The 14,204-nt window shown below is 58.1% G+C and overlaps 1 protein-coding gene and 1 long non-coding RNA gene across 3 annotated transcripts in view; one reads left to right on the forward strand and one right to left on the reverse strand.

Moving 5' to 3' along the window:
* Positions 1–14,204, forward strand: part of Ttbk1 (tau tubulin kinase 1) — a 32,858-nt gene that overhangs the window by 4,144 nt on the left and 14,510 nt on the right. Inside the window, exons 2-12 of the mRNA XM_033766445.1 lie at positions 1,366–1,513; positions 1,745–1,818; positions 1,951–2,091; positions 2,253–2,357; positions 2,601–2,666; positions 2,952–3,044; positions 3,120–3,245; positions 5,783–5,937; positions 6,589–6,820; positions 6,958–7,133; positions 9,193–9,754. Coding sequence (XP_033622336.1) covers positions 1,366–1,513; positions 1,745–1,818; positions 1,951–2,091; positions 2,253–2,357; positions 2,601–2,666; positions 2,952–3,044; positions 3,120–3,245; positions 5,783–5,937; positions 6,589–6,820; positions 6,958–7,133; positions 9,193–9,754 — 1,878 coding nt within the window. The remainder of the gene's footprint in view (positions 1–1,365; positions 1,514–1,744; positions 1,819–1,950; positions 2,092–2,252; positions 2,358–2,600; positions 2,667–2,951; positions 3,045–3,119; positions 3,246–5,782; positions 5,938–6,588; positions 6,821–6,957; positions 7,134–9,192; positions 9,755–14,204) is intronic.
* LOC104857639 lies at positions 1,781–2,302 on the reverse strand. Of its 2 annotated transcripts, none has more exons than XR_778903.3 (3): positions 2,204–2,302; positions 2,013–2,070; positions 1,781–1,862 (listed from the first exon to the last, which is right to left on the reverse strand). It is a non-coding gene; the product is annotated as an uncharacterized LOC104857639 (long non-coding RNA). The 2 variants fall into 2 exon arrangements; XR_778902.3 differs by having other exon boundaries at positions 1,816–1,897.

A 14,204-nucleotide genomic window follows, 5' to 3' on the forward strand; every position in this document is an offset into this window, starting at 1 on the left:
CTCTCTCCCTCTCTCTCTCTCTCTCTCTCTCTCTCTCTCTCTCTCTCTCTCAAACAACAGCACAGCTCAGGGATTTCAAGACATTAGTGGCTCCCCTGAGTTTAGAGCTCCCCAAGAAAGATGGACACTGTCTCCCTAGAGTCACGTCTGTCCCTCCTGGCCCTGAAACCCTTGCGGTAGTAACTCCCATTACTACTAGAAAGATGCTTCCTCCTTCTTTCCCTGTTTCCTCCTGGGCACAGGGACCTTCGTGTTCCCACCCAGCCTTTGGCTTCTCAGCTGCATCTTCCCTTCACCCTTCTCTCTCTAGCCTGATTGCCATTGTCACCTACTAGAACTCCCAGTCCGTCACTGCTGCCTTCACACTGAGCCCCATTCCAGCCCATTTTCATTATTTATTTTGAGACAGGGTTGCCCAGACTGGGCTTGAACGTGCACTCCTCCTGCCTCAGCCTCCCCAGTGCTGAGATTACAGGTATGCACCATACCGGGCTATGCTGTAGCTTTCTTAAATCAGCACTTCCGCTCCCCTTCTTAAATCAGACTTAGAACTCAGGACGTTCTTCTGCTCCCCAGTCACTGCCAACCTGTATCCCCACCCTCCAACCCTTCTGGACCTCCAGGTTGAAATGAGCTCTGATCCCTCCCCATAACTCACTTTGCTTATCCCCCTGCCTGCCCCCTCTCCTTCTCTCTGCTTCGAGGAGGCTGATAGGAGACCCAGAGGGTCAGATTGCTGTTCCACTCTTCTCTAATGAGAAGAGTGCCCACTCTCTCCACTGTGCCCCCACCCTGGGGAGGAAGTCGCCTCGGTTCTGGGCCTGTGACCAGGGGCAGAATGTATCAGCGGTGGGCGTGGGCTGTGGACAGCCTCTGCTGAGTCCCCTCCCCCAACTACTTTTTCCCTCAGGGGACATATTTCAGGAGCCTGCCAGCCCCAGGAAGTGTGGCTCTCTGGCTAAGAGGTCCTGGGATCAGTTTATTTCTGGATGGGAGTTGCTTTGTCTGGGGGGCTGGGGGAGTGTGATGGTATTGTCCTTCTAGAGAAGGAAAGGTCTGGGACAGCCCTGATGTCTAGGATCTCACACAGCCAGTCTACCTCCATGTCCTCACGTATTCAAAGTGTCTGGCTGCCTCTGACATCTGGTCTTGCATGTGTATGCATGTGTGTGTGGAGTTTGTGTGTGTCAGGCCCTAGAACAGGGCACGCCTGAGCATCTGGGTGTACCGACGGGACACAGCAAGGACTCTAGTGTCCTCCCCTCTGAGGACCCTGTTGTTCCCATCAGCGAGGATGCCACCCATGGGGGCTGGCTGAAGATGGATTCAGCCTGACCCTGAGCACCCCTTCCCCCATCTCCGTAGCTGAAAAAGATAGGAGGCGGGGGCTTTGGTGAGATCTACGAGGCCATGGACCTGCTGACCAGGGAGAATGTGGCCCTGAAAGTGGAGTCGGCCCAGCAGCCCAAGCAAGTCCTCAAGATGGAGGTCGCTGTGCTCAAAAAGCTTCAAGGTACAGGCCTGGAAGGATGGGAGGGAGGAGGCAACGGAGCCAGGGCTGGAGAAGCTGGGAGGCCCTGTGGGTGGTAGCAGAGTGAAGTGGGGATGTCACTCATTGAGTGATAGAGAGATGATAGGGCCGAGGGCAGGTGGAGCACGTGGGTACCCAGGACCAGAGTGGCCAGGAGCTTCCAGGAGCTGGAGAGGAGAAGCAGGCCCTGGGAGGCCCCATCTGTGTCCCCAGGCAAGGACCACGTGTGCAGGTTCATCGGCTGTGGCAGGAACGAGAAGTTCAACTATGTGGTGATGCAGCTGCAGGTGCGTCCCTTCCAGCTGGGCTGGGCTTCAGGCTCGGGGTAGGGCTGCCGGGATGGGAGGAGCGGAGGTGGGCACACACCTGGGGTCAGGGCTGGTGTCACAGGATGTGGGACCCCTGCCACCTGCTCCCAGGGCCGGAACCTGGCTGACCTGCGCCGCAGCCAGCCTCGGGGCACCTTCACCCTGAGTACTACCTTGCGGCTGGGCAAGCAGATCCTGGAGTCCATCGAGGCCATCCACTCGGTGGGCTTCCTGCACCGAGACATCAAGCCGGTGAGTGAGTGAGCGCTGTGCTGCCCAGCCCTCCTCTCCCTGATGTCCCCTGGTCCACCCCCTGCCGCCCTCTGTGCCTCTCCGTGGTTCCTTCTGCAGCCCTCACCCCTACCTGGGCAGTCCTTGAACCTGGCAAGGGCTCACGGCGGTTGTCCCCGCAGTCGAACTTCGCCATGGGCAGGCTGCCCTCCACGTACAGGAAGTGCTACATGCTGGACTTTGGGCTGGCCCGGCAGTACACCAACACCACGGGAGACGTCCGGCCCGTGAGTACCGCTGCAGGGGTGGGACTGTCCTCGGCTGCTCCTGCGGCCGCCTAAGCTGGCCTGGCCTGGTCTTCAGTACCAACACCCCCACATCCACAGTTGGGAACTTCTTCCAGCCCATGGTGGGCAGTGAACAGGTGTAGGCCTGGGTGTCAGAGGGCAGAGCTGGGCTTGGGAGCAGGGCCGAGATGTGGCTGGGGTCAGGCGCAGTGGGTGATGTGCCTGGTGGTGTCTCTTCGGCAGCCTCGGAACGTGGCCGGGTTTCGAGGGACTGTGCGCTACGCCTCCGTCAATGCCCACAAGAACCGGGTGAGTGGCAGAGCCTGGACGAAAGGTTGGACAGTCAGACTGGATGAGGTGGTGGTGGGCGTGCAGCTCATCTCACGGCTGGAAGGAGGGAAGAGGGCTCCCTTTGGCCTCCTCTTTGTTCTTCACAGCAGTCACTGTGTGGTGACAAAGCACAGAGACGTTTTGAGTACGAGATTCCAAACATTTGAGGGTCAGAGATGGAGCTGATGCCTCATGGGGACCCCAGCTTTGCCATTCGGGGCTGGATACGGGGCCTCCCTGATAGACGTCCCTCTCCGCCCCCAGGAGATGGGCCGCCACGATGACCTGTGGTCCCTCTTCTATATGCTGGTGGAGTTCGCAGTGGGCCAGCTGCCCTGGAGGAAGATCAAGGACAAGGTGAGGTCCCTCCTCCCTGCTGGGCCAAGGGGATGGTGGGAGCGGCTGGGCTGTACTGCCACACTCTGCCCGCAGGAGCAGGTGGGGATGATCAAGGAGAAGTATGAGCACCGGGTGCTGCTGAAGCACATGCCCTCGGAGTTCCACCTCTTCCTGGACCACATTGCCAGCCTCGACTACTTCACCAAGCCTGACTACCAGGTGGGAACCTGCACCCACCCCCGTGCCTGCTCCTGCCAAGGCCCAGTGTCCTGCCTCATTGCCCTCTACATCTCCCCTGTCTTCATTTTTGTTTTTTCTTTTCTGTGGTTTTGGGGACTGAACTCCAGGTCTGCACACTGAGCTGCAGCCCCAGGCCCTCTCATTTTTTTGTTTTGTCTTGTTTTTGTTTTTTGAGACAGTGTCTCACTATGTAGTTCATACTGCTCTGGAACTCACTGTGTGTAGCCCAGGCTGGTCTCGAACTCGAAGCAATCCTTCTGCCCCAGCCTCCCCGAGTGCTGGGATTACAGGCATGCGGCACCACACCTGGCGCCTCTCATTTTTTAAAAAATGTTTTCTTTTCTTTTCTTTCCTTTTTTTTTTTTTTTTTTTGTACCAGAGATTGAACTTGGGACCTTGTGCTTTTGAGGCAGGTGGTGGAACCACTGAGCTAAATCCCTGGCTAATGTTTTCTTTTGAGACAGGATCTTGCTAAGTTCCTAAATTGCTCAGGCTAGGCTTGAACCTGCCGTCTTGCCTCAGACTCCCGGAGTACTGGGTTAAAGGTGTATACCACCATACCCAGCTTCTCCTTGTCTTCTAACTGTACCAGATTCTTCTGTGACTTTTTTTTTTTTCTTTTTCCAGTACCGGGGATTGAATTTAAGTCGTTGTGCTTGGGAAGCAGTGGCAGAACCACTGATCTAAATCCCCAGGCTTTCCTGTGGCCTTTTATTTTATTTTTATTTTATTTTTTTCCTTTTTTATTGAGGTTATTGGTACAATCTAGGTATACAATACAATTACATTCATCATTGGGATTCTGTACCTTTACATAATAGGTCTTGATTCTCATTTTTCCCCTTGTCCCTGCCCTCCCTCCACCCCCTCCTCCCCTCCCCATTCACAAAAACTTTATTTCCATTTTTTCAGTTTCTCATATTTTTTTCCTCTCCCTTATTACCTTTTCCTGTGGCCTTTTAAATGGGAGCCCCAGCTAAGATTTATCAACAGTCGACCCTGTTCTCAGTGTATTCCTCAAGTTAATTCATTCAAGCTTCAAAAGAAGCCTTTGATGATGAGTGTTCCCTGTATTATCATTCTGATGCTTAATTCCTAAAGTCAAACTGGGCATGATGGAGCATGCCTATAATCATTCAGGAGGCTGAGGCAGGAGAATTATGAGTTCTAGGCCAGCCTGGGCTACTTCTTTTGAGACAGAGTCTCAAAAGAAAAAAAATTCCTGAAGTCAAATGCATTCCTGTAGAGGCCAAGTGGGGGTGATTGTTCTTATTTCACAGATGGGGAAACTGAGGTGTGATATCATGATTAAGAGCAGGGCTGGCTCAGGGACATCATGCGTCACTTCAGGAGATTACGTTGAAGTCACTGCTGCGCGAACATCACAGGGCTCATTCATGTATTCACTGAGACAAGGCTGCTGCACACATGGGCCGTGCTGCGCATGCACAGGCTGTAGCACACGTGTCACATGTTGTAACACACTACTCGTAGAGCCATGACGCCTGACAGGAAAGGACACAAGCAGGCAGGAGCTGTGTGAGCGGCTGTGTAGCACGAGGTGCGCCCCACCCCGGGGAGAGGGTGCTGTGCTCTTCAGTGACTGGCAGCGTGGTAGGTTTGTTCACACCAGCAGCAGCATGCTGAGCTGCTCCACCTCTTTACCGTAGCCAAGGTGTGAGCCGGCAATAGGAATCTTTCACCTCCACGCTAGTCTTAGGAGACCACTGCCATGTATGCTTTGATGACCAAGACCTCGTTACAGTGCGCACCTGTGCCTCTAACTTCCAGGCCCAGTTCTCCTTCTGAGGCTTTGTCACTGTGCCCCTGGGGACTCAGTGACTGACTGGAGAACAGGGGACTGGTCAACCATGTCCCCCTAGGAATCTGCTGTGGGCCAGCACAGTCTGCACACTGTGGGGGCCACAGAGGGAATCAGGCACCCAGCAGGTGCTTAGAAGGTGGGTCCAAATGGAAAAGCCAGGCCTGATGGAAGAAATTCCGGGGGCCCTGAAGGGTCTGTAGCTGCTTGCTGCCTCCTGGACCCAGAGCCCCAGTCCCCCAGGCCATGCCACTGCATTTGCCTCCCACACTGAGCCCTGAGTGGGCTGCTCAGGAGGTAGAATTGGAGGAAGGAACTGCCCCATGTAGGGAGGGAGGCTGGGGGTTGGGCATCAGAGAGGAGAGGAGGCTGCCCTCCAAGGGCATGTCCCACAGGGAGTGCCGGGGCTTCCTGCTGAGATGGTGGAATGACACAGGAGTTTGAGGATGGTATTCAAGGGACTGATTTCAGAGGCCCCGTGTCCAGCTGGTGTGGCTTAATCCAAGATGTTAATTTGCATGCTGATTTGCATATTTTGTGCATGTTTTCACTTAAAATCAATGTGCCCTTGTTCTTCCAATGCCGCATCCTGGAAGGCTCCTCCCTTCCCTTCCTCCTGCAGTCCCTGCACCTCCCTTTGCACCTGGCCAGCTCTGGGGTCACCTCTCTGTCCTCCCCCACCCTGCCCCTGCAGTTGATCATGTCGGTGTTTGAGAACAGCATGAAGGAGCGGGGCATTGCTGAGAACGAGGCTTTCGACTGGGAGAAGGCGGGCACCGACACCCTGCTGTCCACGAGCACCTCCACCCCACCGCAGCAGAATACCCGGCAGACGGCAGCCATGTTTGGGTGAGTCTCAGAGTGATAGCAGTGGGAGGCTGCCTTGTCCTCCTGCACCGGGATGTGTTTGGCCTCCTCCACCTCATTAGGTGCTTGACCACAGGGTTCTGGAACTTGGGAGGTTGTGCCGCAGCTCCATGTGGGGTGGGTGAGTGCTCTTTTGGAGCTTGTGGTCCTACTGAGGAGCAAGAAGCCCTTAGTGAATGAATAACCCAAGCCCAGAGTCCCTCATTAGTGTCCTGAGGCCACTGCAGTCATGTGACAAGCACTGAGACCAAGGTGGCCTAGGAAGGAGCTTTGCACCCAGCCCGGGGTCACATCAAGAGGCTCCGCAGGACTTGCCATCGTGCCTGGGTCCGTAAGGAGGCTGCTTAACGAGTCCAAAGTGGCTCTTCCTTCTAGACTCAGTCTTGGGTCTAAGGGACCTAGGTGCCCATGGCACTGGAATCTGGGTGCACTGAGGAAATAGAGTGAGGTGGGGATGCATCTGGTCTCAGAGGCCTTGTGGGCCAGTGCTGGGCCCAGGACACTATACCTGCTGCCTGGAGCATCCTCTGTGCCCACTCGGGTGGCCTCCAGGGCCTGCTGTTGTGGGAGAGGTCTCGGGAGCAGGGGGACCCCTGGCCAGCCCTGCTCCTCACCCCCAACTGGCCTCTCCAGAGTGGTCAACGTGACACCTGTGCCTGGGGACCTGCTGCGGGAGAATACAGAGGACGTGCTCCAGGGAGAGCACCTGAGCGACCAGGAGAACGCACCCCCCATCCTGCCCGGGAGGCCCCCCGAAGGGCAGGGCCCCGGCCCCCACCTCGCCCCCCACCCTGGGGGCCCTGAGGCTGAAGTCTGGGAGGAAACGGATGTCAACCGCAACAAACTCCGGATCAACATCGGCAAAGTAATTGAGCCAGGGAAAAGGGCTCAGGCCTCCTCTCCTGATTCCCAGCCCTCAGCCCTCACCCATTCCTCCCAGGCACCTTCTCCCCAGCCAGAGGTCCCTGAGCAACCTCCTGACCCATGGCACCCCTCCTGCAGACCCCCTGTGTGGATGAGGAGCAGAGCCGAGGCGTGGGGGTCCCCAGTTCCCCGGTGCGTGCACCCCCAGACTCCCCCACAACCCCAGTGCGTTCTCTGCGCTACCGGAGGGTCAACAGCCCCGAGTCAGAGAGGCTGTCCACGGCCGACGGGCGAGTGGAGCTGCACGAGAGGAGGTGGGTGTGGGGTGCTGGGGGTGGTCAGGGCTCCCACGGTCCCCTCTGCTGTCACATGGCTGCTTCAGGGTCAGAGTGAGGTGGTGATGTGGGGGCGCCTGGCTGTGCTGTAGGGTCCTGCTCAGTGTGGGGTCCCATCTGGCAGGGGTCGGTGATGGCCTGAGAAAGGAGTCCCAGCTCTGCAGGGCAGGGCTTAGCAGAGGGAGACCTGGCCTCCTGGCCAGGGAGGGGTGGCGGGGAAGTAGGCCCGCTTCCAGGACTCTTCCCAGCCACAGATTACAGGTCCTAAGAGCAGCGGAGGTGGGGGCCTGGGAGGGGGATCACGGGAGGAAAGGACAGGGGATGGGCCACATTTGGGGACTGGCGCTGGGGGAGTCTGAGGTCAGAGTGGGGAGGGGGTGTGGAAGAGTGTGGTTGGGATGTGCCTTTGTGGGAGGTGGGGGGCTAGCTGGGGAAGGACCAGGGAGAGCCCCTTCAGAGCTGTTGGTGCGGGTAGACAGGCACCTGGAAAAGGTCCCCATCCATGTTCCTTGGCTCTTGAGGCTACTTTGTCCCCAGCAGGCCTGGGTACATGTCTGCCCCAAGAAGGCCTCTTTCCAGGCTCAGCCTGGGGTGAAGAGGGGAACTTTAGGTGCCCAATCAGCACTTTTCCTCCTGACTGACCTCAGAATGGCCCCCCTGGACTCTGCCCCAAATTCTATCTCTCCTCCAAGATGTAACTCAGTACCTCTGCGGGGTGTGGACTTGCCCAAGGCTGGCCTGCGTAGGGCAGAGTCCTTGTTCACCGGGTAGGCGCCCAGAACTGAAGACTACCATGGCATCATGTAGCTCAGAGGCCCTTGGCACTGAGGGTTCGGACGCACTCAGAGCAAAGAGGAAGGGCAGATGGGAGGGGGATTCCTAGAGAAGAGAATGGAGCTGCCCTCCATGGGAGGCCTGAGCAGCTTGGCCTGGTCACAGTGAACCCCAGCAGGAGCAGCAGGAAGTAGGGGTGAGGAGAGCATTTCGGGACAGCAGGTTCAGGATCACGTAGCACATTTGTGCAGGCATCTGTGTGTGAGGGTGGCACAGATCTCAAATGTGTCAGGCCATAGTTCTTGGGGTGCCCTGGTGTTTGACAGATGAAGGTTCTTTGTGCTACATCCTCCCACTGTACACACACTACCTACAAGCAGGCGAACCCTCACCTGGGCGCCGGTCTTACCAGCATTGAGATGCTCTGGAAGTAGTGTGAGATTGCCAACAATCCGGAGGTAATTGTAAGAGAGATGTCCGCTGCGGGACCCGTGGCCCAGAGAAAGCTGGGGGAAGCCAGGCCCCTCCCATTCCAGAGTTCTCAGCCTCTTGGGGACACAGACATGCAGCAGATATAAAGTCTGCTATTGGGGGCCAGAGTCCTGTGGGTGCACAGAGCCTCTGCAGGGGACAGGAAGGCCTGGTGCAGGCCACCCACACATTGGAGCCAAGCAGATAGCAGGGGACAGAGGGAAAGGCTGTGTGTGTGAAGTTGGGAGGAGGGACACGCCCTATGGGGGTGCAGCATGTATAAGGCCACAAAGTGAGAGAGTGGGCAATTAGGGAACTGTGAGTAAATTTGAGGTGGATTTCAATAGGGAAATGAAGATGCCGAGGTTTTGCCAAGTTGGGAGGGGCTTTGAGAGCCAGACTGAGGAATGCAGGCTTTGTTCCTAGGGTGAGGAGTTTGTCAAGCTGACGGTGCCGTAGAGGGGGCAGTGCTTGCCCTGGATACAGCAGAGAGCAGCTGGCTCTAGGGAGATTAGGTCTTCAGGTCCCCGGGAGAGCCAGGGTTCGTGGGCATAGGTGGCAGTTTGTTTCCTGCGTGTTCCTGTCCCTGCAGCACAGTGAGCAGTCAGAAACATTTGCTGAATGAATGAATGAATGAATGATGGTCAAGAGAACAGATGAAGTCTTTCTTTCGAGGAGGGAAGATTTCAGAATGGCAGTGTGGACTGTGGCTGGGCCTGGTGCGGGGTGGCAGAGGAGCCGAGGGCCCGGGGCCACAGAGAGGCTGACACTGACCCACACAGTGGCTTTGCAGGTCTCGGATGGATCTGCCCGGGTCGCCCTCACGCCAGGCCTGCTCCTCGCAGCCGGCTCAGATGCTGTCAGTGGACACGGGCCACGCCGACCGGCAGGCCAGCGGCCGCATGGACGCGTCTGCCTCTGTGGAGCAGGAGGCCCTGAGCAATGCCTTCCGCTCAGTGCCGCTGGCTGAGGAGGAGGACTTCGACAGCAAGGAGTGGGTCATCATCGACAAGGAGACGGAGCTCAAGGACTTCCCCCCAGGGGCTGAGCCCAGCACGTCAGGGACCACAGATGAAGAGCCTGAGGAGCTGCGGCCGCTGCCCGAAGAGGGCGAGGAGCGGCGGCGGCTGGGGGCAGAGCCTGCGGTCAGGCCCCGGGGACGGGGCATGCAGACACTGGCCGAGGAGGACATCCGGCAGATGCCACCCCAGCCCCCACCACCCCAGCTGAGCCAGGCCGATGGCCGGTCAGAGACGTCGCAGCCCCCAACGCCTGGCAGCCCTTCCCACTCGCCCCTGCATTCAGGACCGCGCCCTCGACGGAGAGAGTCAGATCCCACGGGCCCGCAGAGACAGGTAAGGCTGGGCTTGCACCCTGCACCCTGCTCCCTGCCCTGATGCCTGAGTCCTGGTGGACAGGCCTGGCACATGCCACCTGGGAACCCTACAGTCACAGCTGTGATGGAGGGAGACAGGGTTAAGGCCCCAAACCGTGCTCGGGGGACTTCCCAGAGGAAGCCCCCAGCTCCTGAGTGGAGTCTTACATTGTGAGCACTGAACAAGCAGGAGGAAGGGGACCCGTGTGCAAGGGCTGAGAGGTGGCGCAGGGCAATAGGCTGCTGGCCCAGGGCTGTCATGCAGGACCTTGAGCCGTGCCAAGGGCAGGGGCTGACGCTGGAGGCTCTGTGAGCTGCTGGGGGCTTTAAAGAAGAGTGTGGTGTGATCGCTTTAGTACTTCTGAGCATTCCCCAAGGCTGCTGTGCAGAGAATGGATCAGAGGAGTATGAAACTTAGAAGCAGGAAGGCCACATGGCAGGCGACACGGGGAGAAGCCCTGGTGGCCTGGACACAGGGCAAGGAGTTGAAACCAAGCGATGTTGAGAAGAGGACAGGAGGGCTGCTATGGCGTGGAGGGGGGCTCTGGGTGGGCAGCCATGCCACTACCCCGTGATTCTGCAGGGATGCTGGGTTCAGGTTTGGACACAGTGACCTCTGGTATCAAAAGCCATCCACACGGCTTCTGCCAGGACTCAGGGAAGAGAGAGATTTGGGGCCTTTGGAAACTGTCAGAGTGCATGGTGAGGTTACCTGAGAGGATTGTTCAGGGTGGGAAGACCTGAAGGAGGGAGAGGCAGGAAAAGCCCCCTGGGGGTGGGGGGTGGCAGGAAAGTGGGGAGTGGTGGAGGAGGGGTGAGACGGTGGGAGAGATGCCAGGGTGGAGGGGCCATAGAAACGGTGGCAGGCGGGGGCACGATAGGCGGTAGGGAGAGGCAGGAGGCTGCTCCTATGGTCAGCACAGGCTCTGGGCAGTGGGCAGAGGGGACCAGGGGTCAAGGACTCTGGATTGGGCACAGGGACCGGCATGCTGGGGCCCAGGGAGGGCCAGGAAGGGGCAAATCTCAGGGCTGGGCTGAGGGTCTGAAGCTGGTTATTCCTTTCTGAGGAAGGTAGGGCGTCAGAGTAGGCAGTGAGCGCTGGCCTGGCCAGGCTTCTCTGTGGGGTAGGGCTCTAAGGGAAGTGGACAGTGACCCTTCCTCTGTGTGCTAAATGGAGTCCATGATCTTTGGGGAGGCTGGGGCTCATGGAAGTGGTGGTGGGGTGGGGCTAGTCCACGCGCCGATACCAGGTGGCACTGGGCAGGGTTCGGGCCCACTACTGCTGGTCGCTCAGGCAGGGAGGCTGGCTGGGATCCTGTGGGTGCTTGGAAAGGGCAGCTCTGGGCAAGGGTGGATTGGCTCCGTCCCTCTCTCCTAGAAAGGCTCTCTGGGCCATGAGGGGAGTATGTTTCCTGACTTTGTCCTGGACACTAGAATTTGGGGGCTCAAACACTCAGTCCTCACTGGCCTGAGTTGGAGGCTTAGCCTTGGTAGGGAGCTGTGACCTGATCATGGCTCCCATCACAGCGGCATTTGGCCAGCACGAGAAGGAGCAGGACCCGTGCAGAGCTCCTGTGCCCTAGCCTACAGCCTCCCCACCCCAAGCACATACTGTGTTCGGGCCCCAGAGGCTGTGCCCCAGGAAGGGCAGTGTTTAGGATGCGAGACACACAGTGGTGGTGTGGGGTGCTGAGACATCCCAGATCAAAGCCAGGGGGCCTTGGCTGTAGACCCGTCTCTTCTGGTCCCTTCTGGTGACCAAGGGCCAGTCGTTGTCCCTTCTAGGGTTTGGAGTGAGAGAGCTGAGCCATCGCTAAGATTTCCCTCACCTTACATCACACCTGAGTCTTGGGAATTATCCTCACCTTGCAGACTTCTGGCCAAGGGGGTGAGGAGAGATTTGGGGGAGAAGCCCCAGGTCTGTGGTGCAGTCAGGCCCACGTGTGACACAGACAGGGGAAGTGACTTTTGTGCCTTTGGGGGTGAGGCATTGGCAGGCCTCAGTTTCCCCAGTGTGCAGAGACTGAGGTTGCTCGGCTTTATGCCACCATGCGTGTGCAAATCTGTGTCAGTGAGCTCGACGCCTTGGCATGTGGGTGTGTCACACACGTGCATAGGTGTGGGGCATGTGGCGGGACTGGGGTGTGCAGTACATGATGGCTGCCTGGGTAGTCCTAGCCAGAAGGCTAAGAACAGTCATTATCTTAAGGATGAGGGTGACGGTTCCGACTTGACCCTGGTCTCGGTGCTGTCACAGTTCACACTTGTGCTCCCCACCCCAACACTGTGACAACTTAAAAGGTTAGGAGGCTGAAGCTCAGACAGGCTAACTTCCGGCTTAGGTCTCCACCTGTACTTGAACCCAGGTTCAGGGTCTGTGCTCGGAGCTGCGCAGCCTGAGCCTGTGTGTTGAGCAAACAGAAGCACTGGCAGACAGAGAACAGATCATCTGTGCGGGGTCAGAGAGTAGCTGGCCTGAGTTCCAGGGTCCCCGGCAGGTCCATGTGCATGACAGCCTGTGTGTGCCGTGGGGGTAGATGGGGCGGCATGTGTTTTGCCAGGTGTTTCAGGACAGTGGATGCAGACTGTCCTTTGTCCAGGGCAGTGGGGGAGAGAGATGGGGCCTTCTTTGGAGGGGTGCTGCTGGGTGCCGGTCAGCCTGAGGAGTCTAAAAGTCACTAGACGGACACCCTGCCCCTGCCTGGCCCCGGCCACCTTTCTGTGAGGAATACCTCTGGGGACCTGGCTTATCTGCTCACTGTGTGATGTGTGAACCCATCACCTGTTCCTGGGGAGCAGGGACACTGGCCATGGGGTTCAGCGTCTGCTGTCCTTTGGTATGTGTGACGTGGTACCGGGATGCTCTCTTTGCACAACCTGGCTTTCTTCTTGTGGGAATTTTAGGTGCAGATTTCCAGGGGCAGGGACCACTAGGGCGCAGGGTGTGCGGGACAGCTAGTGTGTGATTTGGGGGAGGGCTGTTTGTTTCAGTGCTGGGTACCTCTGGCTGATAACACAGCAGGTCAGCGCTCCCTGAGTACACAGATGCTTGCTGGGAAGCTACCGAAGCACCTTCCAGTCATGAACTGGGCAGCACACTCAGGGCTGGGAGAGAGGCTTGGTCTCAGTCCTCATTCATAGCTCATGGGTAAGAGGGGTAGAAGAGGGGACGCTCGTAATCAGGGCCATCAGGAGTAGGGCAGATTCCTGTCTGCTAGGACAAGGCACAGGGGAAGCTGGGGTTCTCTCACAGAGGTGACTTCGGCTGAGTGTTGAGGCCAGGAGGTGGCTACAGCTGGTGCCTGACCTGCAGGGTGGAGTGTGTTGGGATCCAGGGGCAGCCTCCAGAATTCCCCTGGAGCTGAGAAACTTTGCCTAGCATGTCAAACTGAAGGTGCCCACTTGTGCTGTGGTACCTATGGGTGCCTTTGTCCCCTGTGGGTGCCTCTGTCCCCAAGTCTGTCAGGTGGGCCTCAGACCCTGTACCACCTCTGCAGGTGGACCTAGTTAGGCAGGATCCTACCCTTGGTCCAAAAGAAGATGACAGGCAGAGCAGGGTGAAGGCAAGCATTCCTGTTCTTACTTCCTCTCTGCAGCAGGCTCCATGCCAAGTCCTCTGTGTCCCCATTTGCCATCAGCCAGGGACGCTGGAGCTGGGTGTCCCCAGTCCCTCCCCTTTTAGCCCCTTAGAGCTGGCCCAGCCACTGCCACACCACCAGCTGGCTAAACTGGCCTCAGTCCCAGGTCTGGACCAGCCAAGTGACACCCAGGCCATTTCCATCCCCACATACCTAGGACATGTCCCTGTCCCTCTGAGGGCACAGGACAGGATTCTTCCCGATGGTGCCGTGAGAGGGTAGGGAAGAGACACTCCTGAGAAATAGTTTGACCCCGCCGTCCTTCCTGGCTGTCTATACCTGTTCCCCTTCTGAAGTGACTTCCAGGACAATCAACTTGCACTAAGTGTTCATAGCCTATGGGGCGAGAACGTCCTCACCCCACTGCACACAGCACAAAGCTGAGCTGTGGGGGAGAGGGGTAGTAACAAGCTATGCAGAGGGGGTCCGGCTCTCCAGTGCTGGGCTCTAGAGTCAGCCAGGGTCCCCAGACCCGGAGGCACACGGAGCTGTCTGGGGACAGGCAGCGCCGACTGCTGGCACAAGGCACGTGGCTGGAGAGCGGGCCTCCGGCTAGAGAGGTTACGGCCCAGCGGACCAGGAGCCGGGCAGGACGAAGGGCCACTGGCGTGGGGAGGTGCGGTGCGCCGGCCAATAGTAACAAGATGCAGAGGGGGTCCGGCTCTCCAGTGCTGGGCTCTAGAGTCAGCCAGGGTCCCCAGACCCGGAGGCACACGGAGCTGTCTGGGGACAGGCAGCGCCGACTGCTGGCACAAGGCACGTGGCTGGAGAGCGCGGCTCCGGCTAGAGAGG

This window comes from Fukomys damarensis, unplaced genomic scaffold (genome assembly GCF_012274545.1).
Source record: "Fukomys damarensis isolate Sample0158 unplaced genomic scaffold, DMR_v1.0_HiC HiC_scaffold_20, whole genome shotgun sequence".
In the NCBI taxonomy this organism is placed as follows: domain Eukaryota; kingdom Metazoa; phylum Chordata; class Mammalia; order Rodentia; family Bathyergidae; genus Fukomys; species Fukomys damarensis.